This window comes from Suricata suricatta, chromosome X (genome assembly GCF_006229205.1).
Source record: "Suricata suricatta isolate VVHF042 chromosome X, meerkat_22Aug2017_6uvM2_HiC, whole genome shotgun sequence".
In the NCBI taxonomy this organism is placed as follows: Eukaryota; Metazoa; Chordata; class Mammalia; order Carnivora; family Herpestidae; genus Suricata; species Suricata suricatta.
The window spans coordinates 82,835,974-82,853,410 of record NC_043717.1 but is presented as its reverse complement, the minus strand read 5'-3'; the positions used below and the strand labels follow the sequence as shown (position 1 = coordinate 82,853,410).

Genomic DNA, 17,437 nt, shown 5'->3' with positions numbered 1-17,437 from the left:
CAGGCACCCCTCATCAAACACTTTAAAACATACTGAGAGGAATTTAAGGTAGACATGAGACAGGACAGGTAGTGACTCTGAGAACAGACTCCCAAGAGGAGGCTTGAGAGCATCTTTTGGGTTTTCTGAGACCGGGGCATCTGACAGGTGGGGGCATATCTGCCTGTGGTTCGGCAGCAGCACCACCTTTGGGCCATCAGAGTCTCCTCCCTGTGCCCACACATACAGAGTGTCACCCCTGGGAGTGTGGTTGGACGGTTTACCGGCTCCCTGCTCTGATTGACTTCCTCCTGGTTGTCAAAGCCACCGGTCTCTCAAGAGCAGCAGGAGGGCCGGAGAGAGGCTGGCCCCATGATTCCCTGCCCTTCACGGTTCGCTGACTTCCAGTCGATGCCCGTTAGCCACGAGGCGGAGCGCAGGCTGCTGTGGGCGGCTGGGAGAGGCTGGCCACTAAGGCGCCGTGTTCTTCCTCCTCCCCAGGAAGATTTGGGCACGTGAGTTAGGGATCTAGATAAGCCGCTTCCCCCAAATCACGAATGGGGTGTATGATCACCGCCCTGTAGGGCCGTTGTGAGAAGCCAGTGAAATCTGCCCCGTGGGTTGGGGGGCAGGGAGCTTAGAAACGATACCCTGGCATACACTTATCCAAACAGACTTTGATGCCAGTTGCAAAGCGTGTGCTGTGGGATGTCTCGGGAGCCCTCTGAGGCTGCCTTGGCAGGGGCTGTGTCTTCGAGCGGGGACAGGTAAAATGACAGCGCCGTAAGGCAGAGGGGCACCAAGTGACCCCATCATGCTAACTAACCATGTCTTATGGAGATAAAAATAATAGGCCCAAGGATATAAAAACCTAATGGTTTTTAAGTCTTTATTCTCTTCCTGGGGTTTTTTCTTCCTTCCCTCTAGAGCCCAGAGAAGTCCCTCCTACGTGACATGCCCTCCTCCATCACTTTCAGCTCAGAGCAGGGGGGTGCCTGAGAAAGATACAAGGTGTGAGAAAGATGCGAGGTGAGAAAGCTACAAGGCGGTTCTCTTTCTCACCTCCTCCCTCGGTCTAGCCCTCAGCCATCACCGCCCTCTGGCTCTTTTGTGTCACATGGCTGAAGCTTTGGGGCCTCTTCTGTGCAGGAGGGGCAGCATTTTCCCAGAAAGTGGGGGTGGATTTGAGGTTCCCAACATGTTTTGGGGCCCGGAGTGTGAATGAATTGTACCCAAATGGCCCTCCTACAAAGCCGGATTGCGGAGGTCGGGGAGGCTCTGGCCCTTGGGCAGGGCTTTCGGGACTTTAGTGCCCCCCTGAATTTTGCGATAATTGAAACTGCTTCTTATAATTTGGCCTTGCCAGCCAAGTTCAGCCCGGGGTTTAGAGTGCTCACCCCATCTGCTGCTGGAACTCCCTACATGGGAGTGGTGGACCAGTGGTGAGCTTTGAAGCCAGAGAGACCTGGGTTCCATCCCTGGCTCTGGCCCTTACTACGGTGTGTCTGCTGGCAACTGGACCTCAGTTTCCTTGTCTATAAAATGGGGATAATAATACCTAACTTCACAGCACTGTTGGAAACACTGAATTGTTACTACCTCCTCTGTGAAGCCCGCTTTGATTTTGTAACGTTAGCTCCACCCTCCTCTCTTCCTCCAGCTTTCGAATCTGTTTATAATCTAGACTTGACTGTAGTGTTATCATTGGCATTGTCTTTCTCCCCTTCCGGACTGTGCACTCTCCATGGGTAGGCTCTGAGCTTCCTCAACGTTGTACTGCTAATGCCTGGCACAGAACAGCGGCTCAGTAAATATCTGTAGAATGCATGAGGAAGCAAATGAGCCCACATATCTGTGACGGAGGCCTGTTTCTCCAAGCAGGCTAAGAAAGCTTGCTCCAGTGGTCTTTGACTTGTCTGGGTAAAGCCCTTTCAGGTAAAGCCCCCACCCAGGATCACCTGGTTTGTAACACAATTTATTCAGTGATTCCACTCGGCCAGTGGTCCTGGCACTTGTAACCTGGCCAGCTCCCTGGAGACCGGGCACTGTTTTCCCCAAGCCCCACACTACCAACTGGGGACTTTTCTCTGACCCACAAAGCCTTCGTCAACCAGACCTCACTCCACATTACTCCTGCAAGCACCACACTCATACCCCTGTGTGTGCTTTGCCTTTCTTTCCTCTCTACTATTTTCATGCCCCTGCTACTGTCATGCATGGAGTATTTATTAAGCACCTCTGCTACTGTCATCTAAGGAATTTTTATTAATCACCTACTATGTGCAGGCACTGGACCATACATTTGACCCCTTGGTCATATTCTGTCTTAGACGATTCCAGGTATGTAATTCAGGCGCCCCCAACAAGATTGTAAGCTCCTAGAGAGTGAGGGAGTGTGTCTTCCACTTCTTTTGTCTCCCTTACAGCACCCAAAGCAGAACCCAGCACAGTAATGGGCATGTGGAAAAATACTTGTGGACTTGATTTCTAGGCTCAAGAGTTCAGTGTGAGCTCTTGCTCCAGGGAAGGATGAAGACAAGGAGTGTATGGCTCAGTCAGCAGTATGTACCGGTTTTCTGGGAGCTCTCGCACTCCGGGTAGGGGGCAGTGATCCTAGCCCCCCGGGTCCTCTTCGGCCTCTATCCACACGTGCCGCCTCCTCCCACCACCCATCTTCCAAAGGCTTTCCCTTTGGAAATTACCAGCTAATATACAAAGGCTTTCCCTTTGGAAATTACCAGCTAATCTACATATCTGCTCATTATTCTGCTTATTTTCCATCTTCATCTGTTCTCTCCGCCTTCGGCCATGTCAGTATCACCTCCTGTTGTGCATTTCTGAGTAGCAGAAGCTTAGGTTAGGCCTCTTATACCCACACAGCTCAGAGCTTAAGAAATGCCTCTTGGAGCACCTGGGTAGCTCAGTCTGTTAAGCCATGACCTCACCGTTTGTGCCCCTCCTCTGCTCTCTCTGTCTCTCTCTCTCTCTCTCAAATAAAATATTTTAAAAAATTAAAAAAAAAAAAAGAAATGCCTCTTGATGATGATGACAGGGAGGGACACCAGACTCCAGAGCCAGGAAGCAGTTGCATTGAGGGATGCTCGGTGCCTTTCCCCTGAAGCTCTGAGCTTCGGTTTGCCTTCTATTTCAGGCGCACCTGCCGTTCGCTGTCATCGGCAGCACAGAAGAACTCAAGATAGGCAACAAGATGATGAAAGCACGGCAGTACCCTTGGGGCACGGTACAGGGTGAGTGAGTCTCCAGGAGATGGGGACAGGGGGCCCCTACTATCTGCCTCTTTGCTGGTCTCCAGCCGCTGTGTGACCGGTCTCTATCTTGTCCCTGGTCTCTACCCATTCGGCTTGGGCTTCAAACAGTCATAGGCACGCTCTGGCCCCCATACTTCGATTCTCTGCCATGAGCAAGCGTTCTGTCTCTAAGGGAGAAAGTGTTCCTAAAACAAAAACAAATGTACATGGAGCAAGGTAAGAAGGAGTGTGCCAAGAAAGCATGTGTATCAGCCCGTGTGTACCAGGAGATGTACCAGAACATAGCAAAAGATACAACCCAGATCCCCCATCAAAGATAGACTGGGTGAGTTGCAAAGGGTTCATATAATGGGATATTAGACAGCGGTGAGAATGTATGGATTATGATTACTTCTACACAAATGAATCTCAGAAACATAACACTGGGCTAAATAATTCATAGCAGAATACATGCTGTATGTTTCCATTTATATGAATTCCAAAAGTAGACAAAACTAAACAAGATATTTATTTTTAGGAATTCATATGTAAGTGGCAAAAGTAAAAGGAAAAATGGAGGGTGATAAAGCCCACAGTCAGGATAGTGCTTAAGTCCCATTTCAAGATCAGGAAGGGACACCAGGTGTGGGTACTATTTCCCTGGGTTGTACATACGCTGGTATTCATTTTTACTTCTTGATTTCTGTAATAATACATGTGATTATTTTATAATTTAAAAACAGATGTATTGGGGCGCCTGGGTGGCTCAGTCTGTTAAGTGTCCAACTTCAGCTCAGGTCATGATCTCATGATCCGTGGGTTCGAGTCCTACGTCAGGCTCTGTGCTGACAGCTCAGAGCCTGGACCCTGCTTCCAATTCTGTGTCTCCCTCTCTCTCTTTCTCTCACTCAGCCCTCCCCTACTCATGCTCTCTCTGTCTCAAAAATAAATAAACATTAAAAAATTAAAAAAAAACCCAGACATATTGTGGGGCACCTTGCCAGCTCAGTTGGCTGAATGTCCGACTCTTGATTTCAGCTCAGGTCATGATCCCATGGTCATGGGATTGAGCCCCGCTGAGTGTGGAGCCTGCTTAAGCTTAAGCTTCTGTCTCTTCTTCTGCCCCTCTCCCCCGCTGGTGCTCTCTCTCTCTAAAATAAAAAAGAAACCAGATATATTGTCTATACACTCAGGAAACTTCCTTTCGTGGTCTGCCTGACATGTGGTAAGTCACCCTTGGGACTACTCAGTTCTGTGGATAAAGTAAGGCCCAGGCCACTGCCATGGGTGGAAGAGATGTCTGGTCCCCCAAGTCTTCAGCTATAAGCTGGGTCTCTGAGCACAGCAGCACCATGTACGAGAGGGAGGCCGAGTCACTAAACACTCATCCCTGCCACTGAGCAAACAACAGAAAGAGGGTAGGGAGTCATCTACCTCCACACAAGGCTGGCATGCTTGAGGGCACACCAAAGACCCTCCGGTGATAGCTGGATTTTCCATGGGTAGGACAAGACTGGTTTATCAGAGCTGTGCTAGGTTGTGGTCCTTCTCTGCCGCCTGGGGCTGAGATTCTCTGCCAGGAACATTTGTGAATGGTTCCTGGCCTCACGGTCCTAACCGGGAAGGAGTCTGTGGTCTGAGAGGCAAGAACCTGAAGTAGAATGGGGAGAGACCAGCAGATGTGGTTCCCGTGACTTCCTCCGATTTAGATCACACACACCTAACCAACAAAGGGGTTTGTTGAAGGCTTTTCTTATAAGTTGGAGTTCACTGTTCTGCTCAAGTGACCTTGGTGTCACTCCTTCTGACTGGCCACCAGGGATCACTGTCTGGAGATGGAGGAAGAGCTGGTCCTGAGAAGTTGCCTAACTGATGTGATTTTTTTTAATGTTTTTGTTTGTTTGTTTGTTTTTGAGAGAGAGAAGCAGAGAGGCAGACAGACAGAGAATCCCGAGCAGGCCCTACGCTGTCAGCACAGAGCCCGATGTGGGGCTCGAACTCACAAACTGTGAGATGATGACTGGGGCCAAAATCAAGAGTCCAATGCTTAACTGACTGAGCTACAGAGGCGCCTCTGATGTGATTTTTAATATTAGCTTGGGTTCTGTGACAACGAGGGGCGTAGCCCCAAGGCAAGGGATCTTTTGTTTTTTTAATTGTTAAGAAATGTTTTATCTAATCTCCACACCCAACACGGGGCTCAAACTCACCGCCCTACTGAGATCAAGAGTCCCATGCTCTTTGGACTGAGTCAGCCAGGCGCCCCCAAGGGAACAGGTCTTAAGCAGAGGGGTTATGTGAGCCAATATGAGCTTTGACAAAGTTGCTCTGAGGGCCACGAGGCAGTCTGTCGCAATTGCGCCCCAACCTGTCATCCCAGACCCCCTTCTGACGCCCACTACCCTCTCCCAGGCCCTGTAAGACCGGGGCCCTCCAGGAGGGGGCTTGTTTGTTCATGCCGGAAAGTGGGGTCCACTTTGTCCTGGTCACCACTGCTGCTGTCAGACCATCATGCGCCTCTGAAAACACACCTCATTTGAAGCTACCACCTCCCGTCCAGATGGGCCACACCTGTGCTCCAACCCCCTCCTTGTCACTGCCTTCTGTAGGTGCTCTTCCACTTTATTCTTTTAGGACGGGCTCAGAACCTTTGCCTGTCCTTTTGATTGCATCTGAATCCTAACTGCAACTCGCCAGCCACGTAACCTTGCCTAACCTTACTGAAGCCTTGCATGGGCTCGTTCCTAATCTGCCTGATAAATTCTGATTCTTCCCTCAAGAGTTATCTTAAGAATTGCCTCTTTGGTGAAGTTTTTACTCTGCTAGTTCTTAGCCTCCCCCTCCCCTCTCCCTTCTGGGCTTTCACTGCACCACGGCCATATACCTTCATGTCAGTAATTTTTGCACTGTAGTATATTTGTCTCTTTGCATCTACTCTTCCACTAAACCATAAGCTCCTTAGGGCAAGACTCCATGACTTCGTTTCTGAATTCCCGGCGTCTCATACAATCCTGGGAACAGAGATGCCGCAAATCTTTATTGGACGGATGGCTGAATATGTATTCGCCGTTATCCTCAAAGCGGTGCAGGGCACACAAACATTCCGGCTCGCAGAATTTGGGTCGAGGTGCTCCTGAATGCCTTCTCAAATACCTTTCCGTGGTCTTGCCATTTTCCATCACTGTCATCCTTGAAACTCCTCATGGGCGTCTTCACAGGGAAAGCGAATGGGGAGGCACACTCGCAGGCTCTGCATACACCAGAAGGAAAGGCGGTGTCGCTGCCAGGCTTCTGGCCCCTCATTTCGTCCCTTTCCGCTGCTTCCGGCCCTTCCTTTCAGCGTGCTTTCACTACCCCCTCCCCTGCCATGCAGTTGAGAACGAGGCGCACTGCGACTTTGTGAAGCTGCGGGAGATGCTGATTCGGGTGAACATGGAGGACCTCCGGGAGCAGACCCACAGCCGGCACTACGAGCTCTACCGCCGCTGCAAGCTGGAGGAGATGGGCTTCAAGGACACCGACCCCGACAGCAAACCCTTCAGGTACCTCTCTGGCCGCCCAGCCCACCCAGGGGCTGCGGAAGGCTTGCCCCGGAGAATTCACATGGGGAGGCGAGACACAGGTACCGAGACCTTAGAGCAGCAGGGCTGTCACCTGCCCGGTCCACTCTGTCGCCCCTCGGCTGTGGCCGGAAGGGCTTGGTGAGCTCCGGGGCCCCGAGAGACCCAGAGGATGGGCGGGGTGCCCAGGCTCCTTGCTGCGCACGCGCACACGCACACATGCAGAGGAGCATGCACAGCCGCGCCCACTGCTGTCAGCGGTGCCGGAGACCCCTGAGCTGGGGCTTTCTTCCTCAACGTGGCAGTTTGTCCCTGTCCTCTGCCCCGCGTCCTATCTTCGGACTCCGGACTCCGGCTGCCCCGCCGGGTTTCCAATCCACTCCTTCTCTTCCTTCCCATGATCAAACCACATGGGACCAGGTGGCCGTCATTGCACGCTTTATCTAAACTTCAGGCCCTTCATGCGCTGTCCCTAGTTGTCTGCGTTCAGGAGGAAGTTTGGTTTTGACTACCGGCTGTTACTAAGCATTGACATACTTCTCAAATCAGAACTTGTGATGCTTTCAGAGAAGAGGACTGTTTTCAAAAGTGGTTTACTATGCCGACAGGACCCATACGCCAAGGATCATCCTCTGATCTGTATGCATATGGTGTGACATAAGCCCCACATTGTAAAATACCGTATGGTGACCTTTGTTACAGCTCAGTCCCCTCTCAGGAAATGTCAGGATTCAATTAGGAAGGGAGGGGGATACTTGTGGGCTAAGAAAGCTTTCAGATGGGCTCCGAGTCCCATCTTCTTTGAGTTCAACTCAACGTTAGAGATTCCTACCCCAGTGCCTCCGTTCCTGAAATTCTCTAGGTCCTTGGCTTTTCTAGCACCGACCTGGCTGGTTTGAGCCCTTCTCTTTCGCTACTCCTTCTCGGCCTCATGGCATGGTCATTTTCTTCAGTTTACTCCTTTATTTTTTTAAGATTTTATTTATTTAGTTGAGAGAGACAGAGACAGCACAAGCTGGGAAGGGGCAGAGAGAGACAGAGAGAGCGTCCCAAGCGGGCTCTGCACTGTAAGTGGGGCTCAAACTCATGAAACTGTGAGGTAATGACTTGAGCCGAAACCAAGAGTTGGATGCTTAACCAACTGACTGAGCCACCCAGGTGCCCCCTCAGCTTACTCCTTTAAATGTTGGTCCTAGGATTCTGCGCCTGTCACTGTTCTCTTTCCCTCAGGTTCTTTTTACTATCAGCCTTACTTAACCACCTAGAAATAGGTGACTTCTGTGCTAAAATCTTACATTTGAGCTCTGAACCCATTGCTTCAACTGCATACCAGATATTTGCGCTCAGACATCCCATAGAAGACATACCTGAGATGCCAGCTACGTTTTAATTCCTCTTCTTCCCTCCTTTTTTTTTTTTAAGAAAAAGTTTATTTCTTTTGAGAGAGAGAGAGAGAGAGAGAGAGAGAAAGAAAGCACAAGTGGGGGAGAGGCAGAGAAGGAGACAGAATCCCAAGCAGGCTCCATGCCATCAGCACAGAGCATGATGTGGGGCTCGAACCCATGAACTGTGAGATCATGACCTAAGCCGGGATCAAGAGTCAGATGCTTAACCGACTGTCCCATCTTCTTCCCTCATTTTGAAACATGCTCCTTTTCCAGTGCTCCCTGCCACACTTCATGGTACCACCATCCACCTGGTGGCATGAGCCAAAAAACCCCAAATTATTTTAAAATCATTCCAAGCTCCAGGAGTTCTGCTTCCCTTACTGTTCCCTAACTTCCCCCAAATCCTCTGTCCCTACCAGCCTTCACATTCAGATGCCATCATTTGTTTTTGTTTTTTCTTTCCTCCACCCCTCACCCACCTCCTCTCTGGCAACCACCAGTTTGTTCTCAGTATTGAACAGTATGGTTTTCTTTGTTTGTCTTTTCTTTCTTTCTTTGTTCGAGTGTTTTGTTTCTTAGATCTCACATCTGAATGAAATCACGTGGTATTTGTCTCTCTCCGACTGACTTATTTCACGTAGCATTACACCCTCTGGCTCCATCCACATTGTGGCAAATGGCAAGATCTCATCTTTTACTTTGTGGCTTTTTTGTGGGAGGTAGCAAGCCCATCATTTCTTATTTGGATTTTTGGGAAGTCTGTCCGTCATGCAACAGCCAGAGTGGTCTTTCTCACTTTCAGTTGCCAGAGAAGACAGTCCTCCTGCTTAAAACCCTGCAGTGGATACATGGCCAAGTCTGCAATACAGCATCCAATAGCTGCTCTCTCCTGTCGGATGCAGGAACCTCAACACCCTCCACTCTGCAGCTTGCTTGAGCCCCTCCCGCCATGTTGAGCTAGGCCTGGTTCCCCAAGTACATCATCTTCTCTCCACAGGTGCCTTTCCACATGCTTCCCTCTTCACAGCATGATTCCTCCTCCTCTTCACTAGGCTGACTCCTATTTCTGTACAACTGAGTCCAGGCTGGGGTCAGGGACACTGGGCCCACGCATCTCCCAGTAGACCGTGAGTTCCTTGATAGCAGGCATAGTGGCTGTCGGCTCTAGATATTGAGTGACTGGCATAGTGTCACTTAGTTCTGTGTCTAGCACATGATGGAGTCTCACCAAGTGTTTGAAATAGCTCAGTAAGGGGTGCCTGGGTGGCCCAGTTGGTTGAGTGTCTGACTCTTGATTTCGGCTCAGGTCATGATTTCATGGTCACAGTATTGAGTCCCATGTTGGGCTTGGCACTTATAGCATGGAGCATGCTTGGGAATTTCTCTCCCTCTCTCTCTGCCCCTCCACCCCCTCAAAAAAATAAACTTAAAAAAAAAAAAGAGCTCATTAACTTGGTCCGTTTCAGAGCCAGGACCTGGGAGCACAGTGCAAAGGAAGGATCCAGATTAAGACATGAGAGACCCGGCTTCCGGTCCCTGCCCTTCCTCTAACTAGCCATGTGGTCTTGAGCAAATCAGCTCACCTCCCTGGTCCTATTTCCTCATCTGTATAACCAGGGCATAGACGCGGATGGTCTAAGTCCAGTTCCAAATACCTTTTCCATTCACCAGGGCCTCCCTGTGCCCCTCAAGGAGCCCTGTGACCCTGCAGTTACGTGCTAGGCCAGCTTGCCCACAGCTTTGTGGTTCTGTTTTTGCACCTCTCCCCGTGTTGGGGAAGGGAGGATGGGGGAACCCGAGGAGGATCGCTGGGGCCAGTTTTCATTGGATGGGAACCATTCCAGAGGCAGGGGAATTAACCTGACTGTGTCTGCAGCTTACAGGAGACATACGAGGCCAAAAGGAACGAGTTCCTAGGGGAGCTCCAGAAGAAAGAAGAGGAGATGAGACAGATGTTCGTCCAAAGAGTCAAAGAGAAAGAAGCTGAGCTTAAAGAGGCAGAGAAAGAGGTGAATGTGACCCTGAGTGCCCAGGAGGCAGGAAAGAAGGGTCCAAGCTTGGGCATGGCAGGCAGGGGCTTCTGCCCCAAGGGCACAACCAGCCAGAACCTTGTAGCTTGCAGGCAGGAATGGGGCATGGCGTCTGAAGCCCTGCCTTGGCTGGCACCAAGGGCACTGAGAGATCTATGTCTTCTTTTTTTTTTAATGTTTATTTATTTTTGAGAGAGAGAGAGTGGGAGAGTGCGAGGCGCCCAAGTGGGGGAGGGGAAGAGAGAGGAGAACAGAGGATCCGAAGCTGACCGTGCGCTGATGGCAGTGAGCCTGATGTGGGGCTCTAACTCCGGAAACGAGATCATGACGTGAGCCAAAGTTGTACACTCAGCCAGTGGAGCCACCCAAAGCGCCCCAAGATCTATGACTTCTTGATCCCTCATTCCCCAAGGCCGGGATGTTTTCTCATTCTCTGCATTATTTAAATCTCTAGAGCTGCACTCTCCCATAACGGTAGCCACCAGCCACATGTGGCCGTTTAAATTTAAATGAATTAAAAAGACATAAAACTGAAAACTGCATTCCTCAGTCACGTTAGCCGCATTTCAAATGGTCAGTCCTTGTGTGACTAGGGGCTATTGGATTGGATAGCCCAGATATAGAATATTTGCATCACTGCAGAAAGTTCTAGTGGGCACCGCTGCTCAAGAGTCAAGACCTGATCTACCCCCGCAGGGTCAGGTGCGGACTCATTCTTTTCTCTCTTCCTGGCGGTTCAGAGCTCAGTAAGGACAGGTGATCACTTTCCTGGCTGTCCTGCCCCGTGCCACCTGCTCTGATGGCCATGGGGAAAGGTGTTCCCAGGCTGTCCTACGTACCTGCTGAAATGTGCATCAGTGACAGCTGAGGTATTTCACCAGTCACTTGGATATTCTGTCCCATTTCATGTTAGCAATAAGGGAACATCTGTGTGGCCCTGGTGAGTTTTTAAACTCAGATTGGATCGTCTCTTTGGGGTTTTAATCACGTAAGCCATGCCTGATAGGCTGAAGTTCATCCTTCAATAGCCTTGCCCCCAAGGTTCACTACCAGTTTGCCCACTGCTGCCCAAGTAAGTGGCCTCAGCTCCAGTTTTAGTCACTCCAGTGACTGCTTCATCACTCTGGGCCTCAAGACCCATGCAGAGGGGAAGGACTGGGGTGCCTGGGAGGCTCAGTCGATTGAGCACCTGACTCTTGATCTCGGCTCAGGTCATGATCTCATGGTTCGGGAGAGGGAGCCCTGCATTGGGCTCTGCGCTGAGCGGGATCCTGCTTAAGATTCTCGTTCTCCGTCTCAATCTGCCCCTGCCCTGTTCCTGCTCACTTTCTCCCTTTCTAAAAAAAAAAAAAGAGAGGGAGAGAGAGAGGAGCACTTACTTCCTAAGTCTCTTCCCCCTGTGGCTCTCTACCGTCGTAACTGAAGTCCATGGCATGGATATTGATTTTATTTCAGTGTCACTGTTCCGAAGAAAAACATCACCCAGTAGTTTTGGAGAGAGCTGTGAAGAGATCTCAAAGATGAATGAATGAAAGGCCAAGGAACAAAAGCCAGGTTAGAGCAGCTGATGGCCAGGGCTGTGCCCATGTTACCTCAAGTGACTAGTTAAAGCTGGTCTACACGGTGAGCCTGGCACCTGCCACCCCTTACTAGGGGGCAGTCCCAAATACCTGTAGGACCCGGAGACCTGGCCCCTCCGTCCTGTGTTCCGAGTGCTACAGAGTCCTAGATACTCTCCAAAAGGTAGTGAGGTTATTAACGCCCGGTCTGTTCTTAGTATTCAGGGTAACTGATCACATTCTAGTTTGCGACCACAATGACCTGCCAGAATATTTTTCCCATTCTCCTTTGGGAGTCTGGTTCGTTTTTTTTTTTTTTTAATATTTACTTATTTTTGAGAGAGAGCACAAGTGGGGAAGGGGCAGAGAGAGAGGGGGACAGAAGATCCGAAGCAGGCTCTGCACTGACAGCAGCAAGCTCAAAACGGGGCTCGAACTCCAGGACGTGAGGTCATGACCTGAGCTGAAGTCAGACGCTCAACCGACCAAGCCACCCAGGTGCCCCTGGATGTCTGGTTCTATTCAGAGCTAGCTGAGTCTCCCCTTGATCAGAGCTGAGTTCTCTGCACTCATTCCATTTTATGCAATTCTTTTCTCTCCTTCCATGTCTGAGAAGTATTTTCCCTGATGAGCTTTGGCCTTGCTGAAGTTTTTTCTGCAACTCCTGATGATCCTCTTTGATTACAGGGGGGTAAGAAAAGGCAGGGCCCCCTTTCATATCAGGAGATCTCGCAATATCATCCTCTAAAAAAAATGGATCAACCTTGGGCAAATTCCTTAACTCCTCCGACCTTCTGTTTCCCCATGACATGCAGATAATAACAGATGGATATTGATACTAACAATGAATGTTTATCAGTCATAGTTCCGTGACCATATTCTAGAGCAGAGACGTGGACGTAAAGTGGCAAGAGAAGGGAACTCTCCAGAACACAGTGCCTTCATCCTGGCAGTCTCCTAGCAGAAATGTCTCCTAAGGTCCCAGAGTCCTGGGGGATGGCCCCCCTGCCTGTCACCCCCTCCCCGGCCCCGGGCCCGGCTCAGCTAGGAACTCACTGTCAGTGAGGACTCTCCTCAGACTCCCTGTGCTCCCCCTGCCAGTTGCATGAGAAGTTTGACCGCCTGAAGAAGCTACACCAGGATGAGAAGAAGAAGCTAGAGGATAAGAAGAAATCCCTGGACGATGAAGTGAACGCCTTCAAACAGAGAAAGACGGCGGCTGAGCTGCTCCAGTCGCAGGGCTCCCAGGCCGGAGGCTCACAGACTCTGAAAAGGGACAAAGAGAAGAAAAAGTAAGTGGTAGGCTGCTCTGGGCTTGTAGCTTCATTCTCCTCCTGCCCAGCCCCTCAGCGCAGGGCCTGGTGACGGAAGGACCCGGGGGCTGGCCGCCAGGGGTGAGCCGTGGGCTGACAGATGCATTCGAGGACCTAGGACTGGTCTCAGTGTCCCCTGAGTTTGGGTGACAGAGAGTAGGGGATGGCTGATGTCCCAGGGGCCGCTGGGCCCCTCTGCTCAGCCACTTAGGAAACCCTGCAAAGCTCCAGGTAGGGGGGGAGGGACAGGAGTGGGAGAGGTGACCGGGATGTGGGAGGGGACAAAGAAGAAAGAAGGAAACCAAGAGAGCTGCAGAGTTGTAGGAAAGATGGAGGAAAGGAAGGACAGATAGACTGTAGAGGAGGGAAAGCACCTCGGCAGAAACCTCTGGGCACCCCTCTCTCCCCAGAGCTGGCTCACTCATCCTGTGTCCGAGGTGTTCGCTTCCCCATGCCTGTAGCCACCCGCCCCACCAACCCCATTCTCAGTTAGCTGCAGCCAGCAGTTTAATTGCTACTACTGAAGGCTGCAGCCCAGTCCTGCTCTCCCCCCCCTGTGCTATCCATCCCTCTTGGCTGCTTAGCCATCTCTGGCTTGGGGTGCTGAGAACTTCGTGGGGAGCCCCCAGATGATTCTAGTAGACTCTGTGTGGCCCATCCTAAAGGTGAGGAGTGATCGGACAGTGTTCCGGGTCCCCTGCGACTTGGTAAGGCAGGCTAGTATGGGCTCCTGCCTACGTGTGGGTCCGTAACCCTGACCCAACTCCAGGCTTTGCTTGCTGAAGTCACCCACTCCTCACCCCGGAGCCAGAGGACAGAGAAACATTTCCGAAGGGATCTCCACCACACCTGGAAACAGTCCGGGGGTCCCTCGTGCTCTAGTTGTTTCTGCAGCCGGACTTGGGGAGTCCTTGGATGCACTGTTGGGTGATGTCCTTACTAAAGGGGCCTGAGGGTCTGAAAGGTGTCTGAGGTCATTGCCTTCTGTTCTTAACTACTTGTTCCTGACTCCGCTGTTGGACATTTGCCAGAAGGAGGAAATGTCTTCCTTGCCTCTTTGCCTGGCTGATCACTTAGGAACAGAACAGCAGCTTACTATTCAACAGTAAAAGATTTAATATTTGTAGGCACTCAATGTGGCAATCCAATGGCTCAAAAGTGTAACTTGAACATTGTCGCCAATCAGTCCAGAGATGCTTATTATGGAGTCATAACACTAGGTGTCAGATTCACTGACTGGTGAACTTTTTTTTTTTTTTTTTTTGGCGTTACCTGATGGATAAGCTTTAACTAGCCAGGAAAAAAAAGCGTCATTGGAAACGCTGATGCCCCTCTCTCACTCCAGGCAGAGAACCCTGCATAGGGAGGCGTGTCTCTCCAGTCTCCAGGAATATTTGGGATTGGTGATGGCACCTTTGTCCAATTCTGAGACAGGTGAAACCCTTGCTGGCATGGGGCGCCTCATATTAGCAATCTGACAAAATAGATTGTCCTCTCCCCTCCTTTCAGACACAGAAATTGCCCCAGGCCTGGGCTTTTTTTTTTTTTTTTTTTTAACGTTTACTTATTTTTGAGAGACAGAGACAGAGTGTGAGCAGGGGATGGGGCAGAGAGAGAGGAGGAGACGCTGAATCTGAAGCAGGCTCCAGGCTCTAAGCTGACAGCACAGAGCCTGATGCTGGGCTCGAACCCACAGACTTCAAAGTCATGACCTGAGCTGAAGTCGGATGCTTAACCGACTGAGCCACCCAGGCGCCCCTTGGGTTTCTTTTGTAATTCCATGAACAGTTGGCTAACTTCTGGAAAACCCTTCTTTAGATCTGGGCCACTCTGCTCCCATAGTGCTGATGACGGAGGGTAGGTTTAGAGAGTGCAGGTGGTGGCAGTAGGCCATTGTTAAGAGATGGTGGCTGGATCGAATAGAGTCACGTGTTCAGAATTTCCTTTGGCTGCCCTTAAAGAGGTTAAGAAAGAGTATTTGTGTTCCAGGGGTCCCTCCCAGCCCGCCCTTCCTCCCCGCCCCCACTCTTCCTCATTTCCTCTGACCTCTAACCCGTCATTGTTTGTGTCAGCTCATAATATTGGATTTCTCCGCAAGCCCACTCCATCTTCATCAGCTCTTACTATTTTACAGTTAACTCTGCTGTTTGCTGCATGCTGCATGAGACCCGGGGTCCTGGTAAGCTTTATTAACTCTAAATAGAACTGGCCGTGGCTTCTAGAACACATGTCCCCCCATCCCACTCCCCACCCAACACACGTATGTAATCGTGCAAGAAGCCGCTTCACTGTCCTTGCTCTTGGGACTTTACAGGATGAAGACATAGTTCGCTGTGGTCTTGGGTGTACATGTGGAGCGTTGGCCTGCGTGGTTCAGAGCTGAGTGTTCTCAGCCTCGCTGCTGGAAGAGTTTAGCACAGGATGATGCCGTGGGGCCTCACTATTTGAGGTTTCAGTTGTGCCCTTCCTTTTTTTCTTAAAAGTGCCTTAGTCATTGCTTTCAAGAATAAGTAGCGTGTAAGTGACGAGGAAAGACGTAGGGTTTGCAAGGCTGTCTCACAATATCACACCTGGCATTGACCCCCAGGTTTGGGAGTGTTCCAAGGCAACGGGAACTTGCTTCTCTATTTCCCTCTGGTGGCTGTTTCTTTTTTTAAATTGTTTTTTTAAATCTTTATTTGTTTTTGAGAGAGAGAGAGACAGACAGACAGAGTGTGAGCAGGGGAGGAGCAGAGAGAGAGAGGGAGACACAGAACTCGAAGCAGGCTCCAGGCTCTGAGCTAGCTGTCAGCACAGAGTCCAATGTGGGGCTCGAACCCACGAACTGTGAGATCATGACCTGAGTCGAAGTCTGATGCTCAACCGACTGAGCCACCCAGGCACCCCTCTCTGGTGGCTGTTTCTTATCCAAGGGGTTCAAGTTCTCCAAATTCCCTTTGGCTATGTGTACCCCTCCTCCCCCCAAAAAACTATAATAAAAGTGGAAGGAAATGAAGAGATTTCAAATATTATAGGGATTTCCTCACATTTCATTCTATGCAAACCAGCTTTTATGTACACCTTTGATAAGAAGGTAAGCAGGTAACCTTTGGTAATGTGGATTCCAGAGGGCTAGGCGTTATGTCTACACAGCCAATAAAAGCCGTCCTTGAGGCCATGTAGTTTATAGGTTGGTTATAGCAGTGATTAAGCACCTTCTGTCTATTCTTCTAGACTCAGCGAGCAGGGAGGGGAACATAAATATGTTTCATGTAACATAGTCAGGCCTATTACTGTGTTTCAAACATTACCATAGAAACTTCCAAACAGGAACAAAAGAAGAGAGAAGATAGCATAACGCACCTCCCGTGTGCCAGTCCCCAAACAACTGTCAGTATCTGGCCAATCCCATCTCCTCTATTATCCCAAACCTGCTGGAGTGTTAGAAAGCAAAACCCGCACTGTTTCATCCACAAATACTTCAGCTCGTAGCTCGAAGAGCTAATGACTCCTAAAAAAAAACAAACAAACAAACAAAAAAAAACCACCCATAACCACAATGCCGCCATTGTCACACCTACAAAATTAACAATCGTTAACATAAAGTTTCTAGTCCATGTTCAGAATACCCTAGTTGTCTCACAAATGCCTGTTTCACTTGGTTTGCTTGGATCAAAGAATATCAAATACTGAGAAGACGTCTCCCCACTCACCATTGTAGTTTCTGATTTCTGTGGGGCACCCACTGTGAGGTCCCCAAACTGATGGCTGCAGCTAGTACTCCGGGGGCTCTGGACGGCTGGCCAGACATCCTGCTTTCAAGCAAACCTCGAAGAGGAAGCCCGCGGAGGCTTCTGAAACATGAGGCCCCTGAAATTGGGCCAAAGGAAACCACCGTCAAAGAACAATGAGATGATGTATTGTCTGGCTTATATGGGCAAGTCTTGGAGCCCCTGTTCATTGATGGGAATGAGAGGGCAGGTCCCCATCTAGGAAGGCTGTGAGCCCCTCCAGGGCTGTCCGCTGCTGGAGTTCTAGTGCCCAGCCAAGTGTCAGATGCCCAGGGGGGCTCCGCTCTCCGTCCCCCATCATCAGTGAGGCCAGCAGGAACGCCGTCTCATGGCAGCTCAGGTCTCCGTGGATTTGGGTTTCAGTGCACATGGTTTGTCACAATTCAGTTCCGATTCCCCTGAGTAAATCACTGTTGGTAGCCACCGCGAAAACGAATTCCGGCGCAATGCTCATTAAAGGCACGCGGTGCCAGTGAGAGGCAATTGGCAAACGGTGGGAACGGCCCACCCCAACCCCCAGGGTTGGCTTCCCCAGACAGGCTTCTCCCTGGTTGCCCCACGAAAGTGGTTCCAAACCAAATAAGGGAGGG

The 17,437-nt window shown here is 50.4% G+C and overlaps 1 protein-coding gene across 8 annotated transcripts in view; it reads left to right on the top strand.

Moving 5' to 3' along the window:
- The window catches only part of SEPTIN6 (septin 6), a 64,896-nt gene that overhangs the window by 41,756 nt on the left and 5,703 nt on the right, over positions 1 to 17,437 (top strand). For 4 of the 8 annotated variants that reach the window (XM_029929490.1, XM_029929494.1, XM_029929488.1 and 1 more), the window contains exons 6-9: positions 3,131 to 3,227; positions 6,568 to 6,769; positions 10,052 to 10,184; positions 12,866 to 13,056. In XM_029929490.1, the coding sequence (XP_029785350.1) occupies positions 3,131 to 3,227; positions 6,568 to 6,769; positions 10,052 to 10,184; positions 12,866 to 13,056 (623 nt within the window). Of the gene's footprint in view, positions 1 to 3,130; positions 3,228 to 6,567; positions 6,770 to 10,051; positions 10,185 to 12,865; positions 13,057 to 15,211; positions 15,257 to 15,391; positions 15,795 to 17,437 lie in introns of those variants that run through there. The other 4 variants (XM_029929493.1, XM_029929491.1, XM_029929492.1 and 1 more) reach the window with 3 other exon arrangements.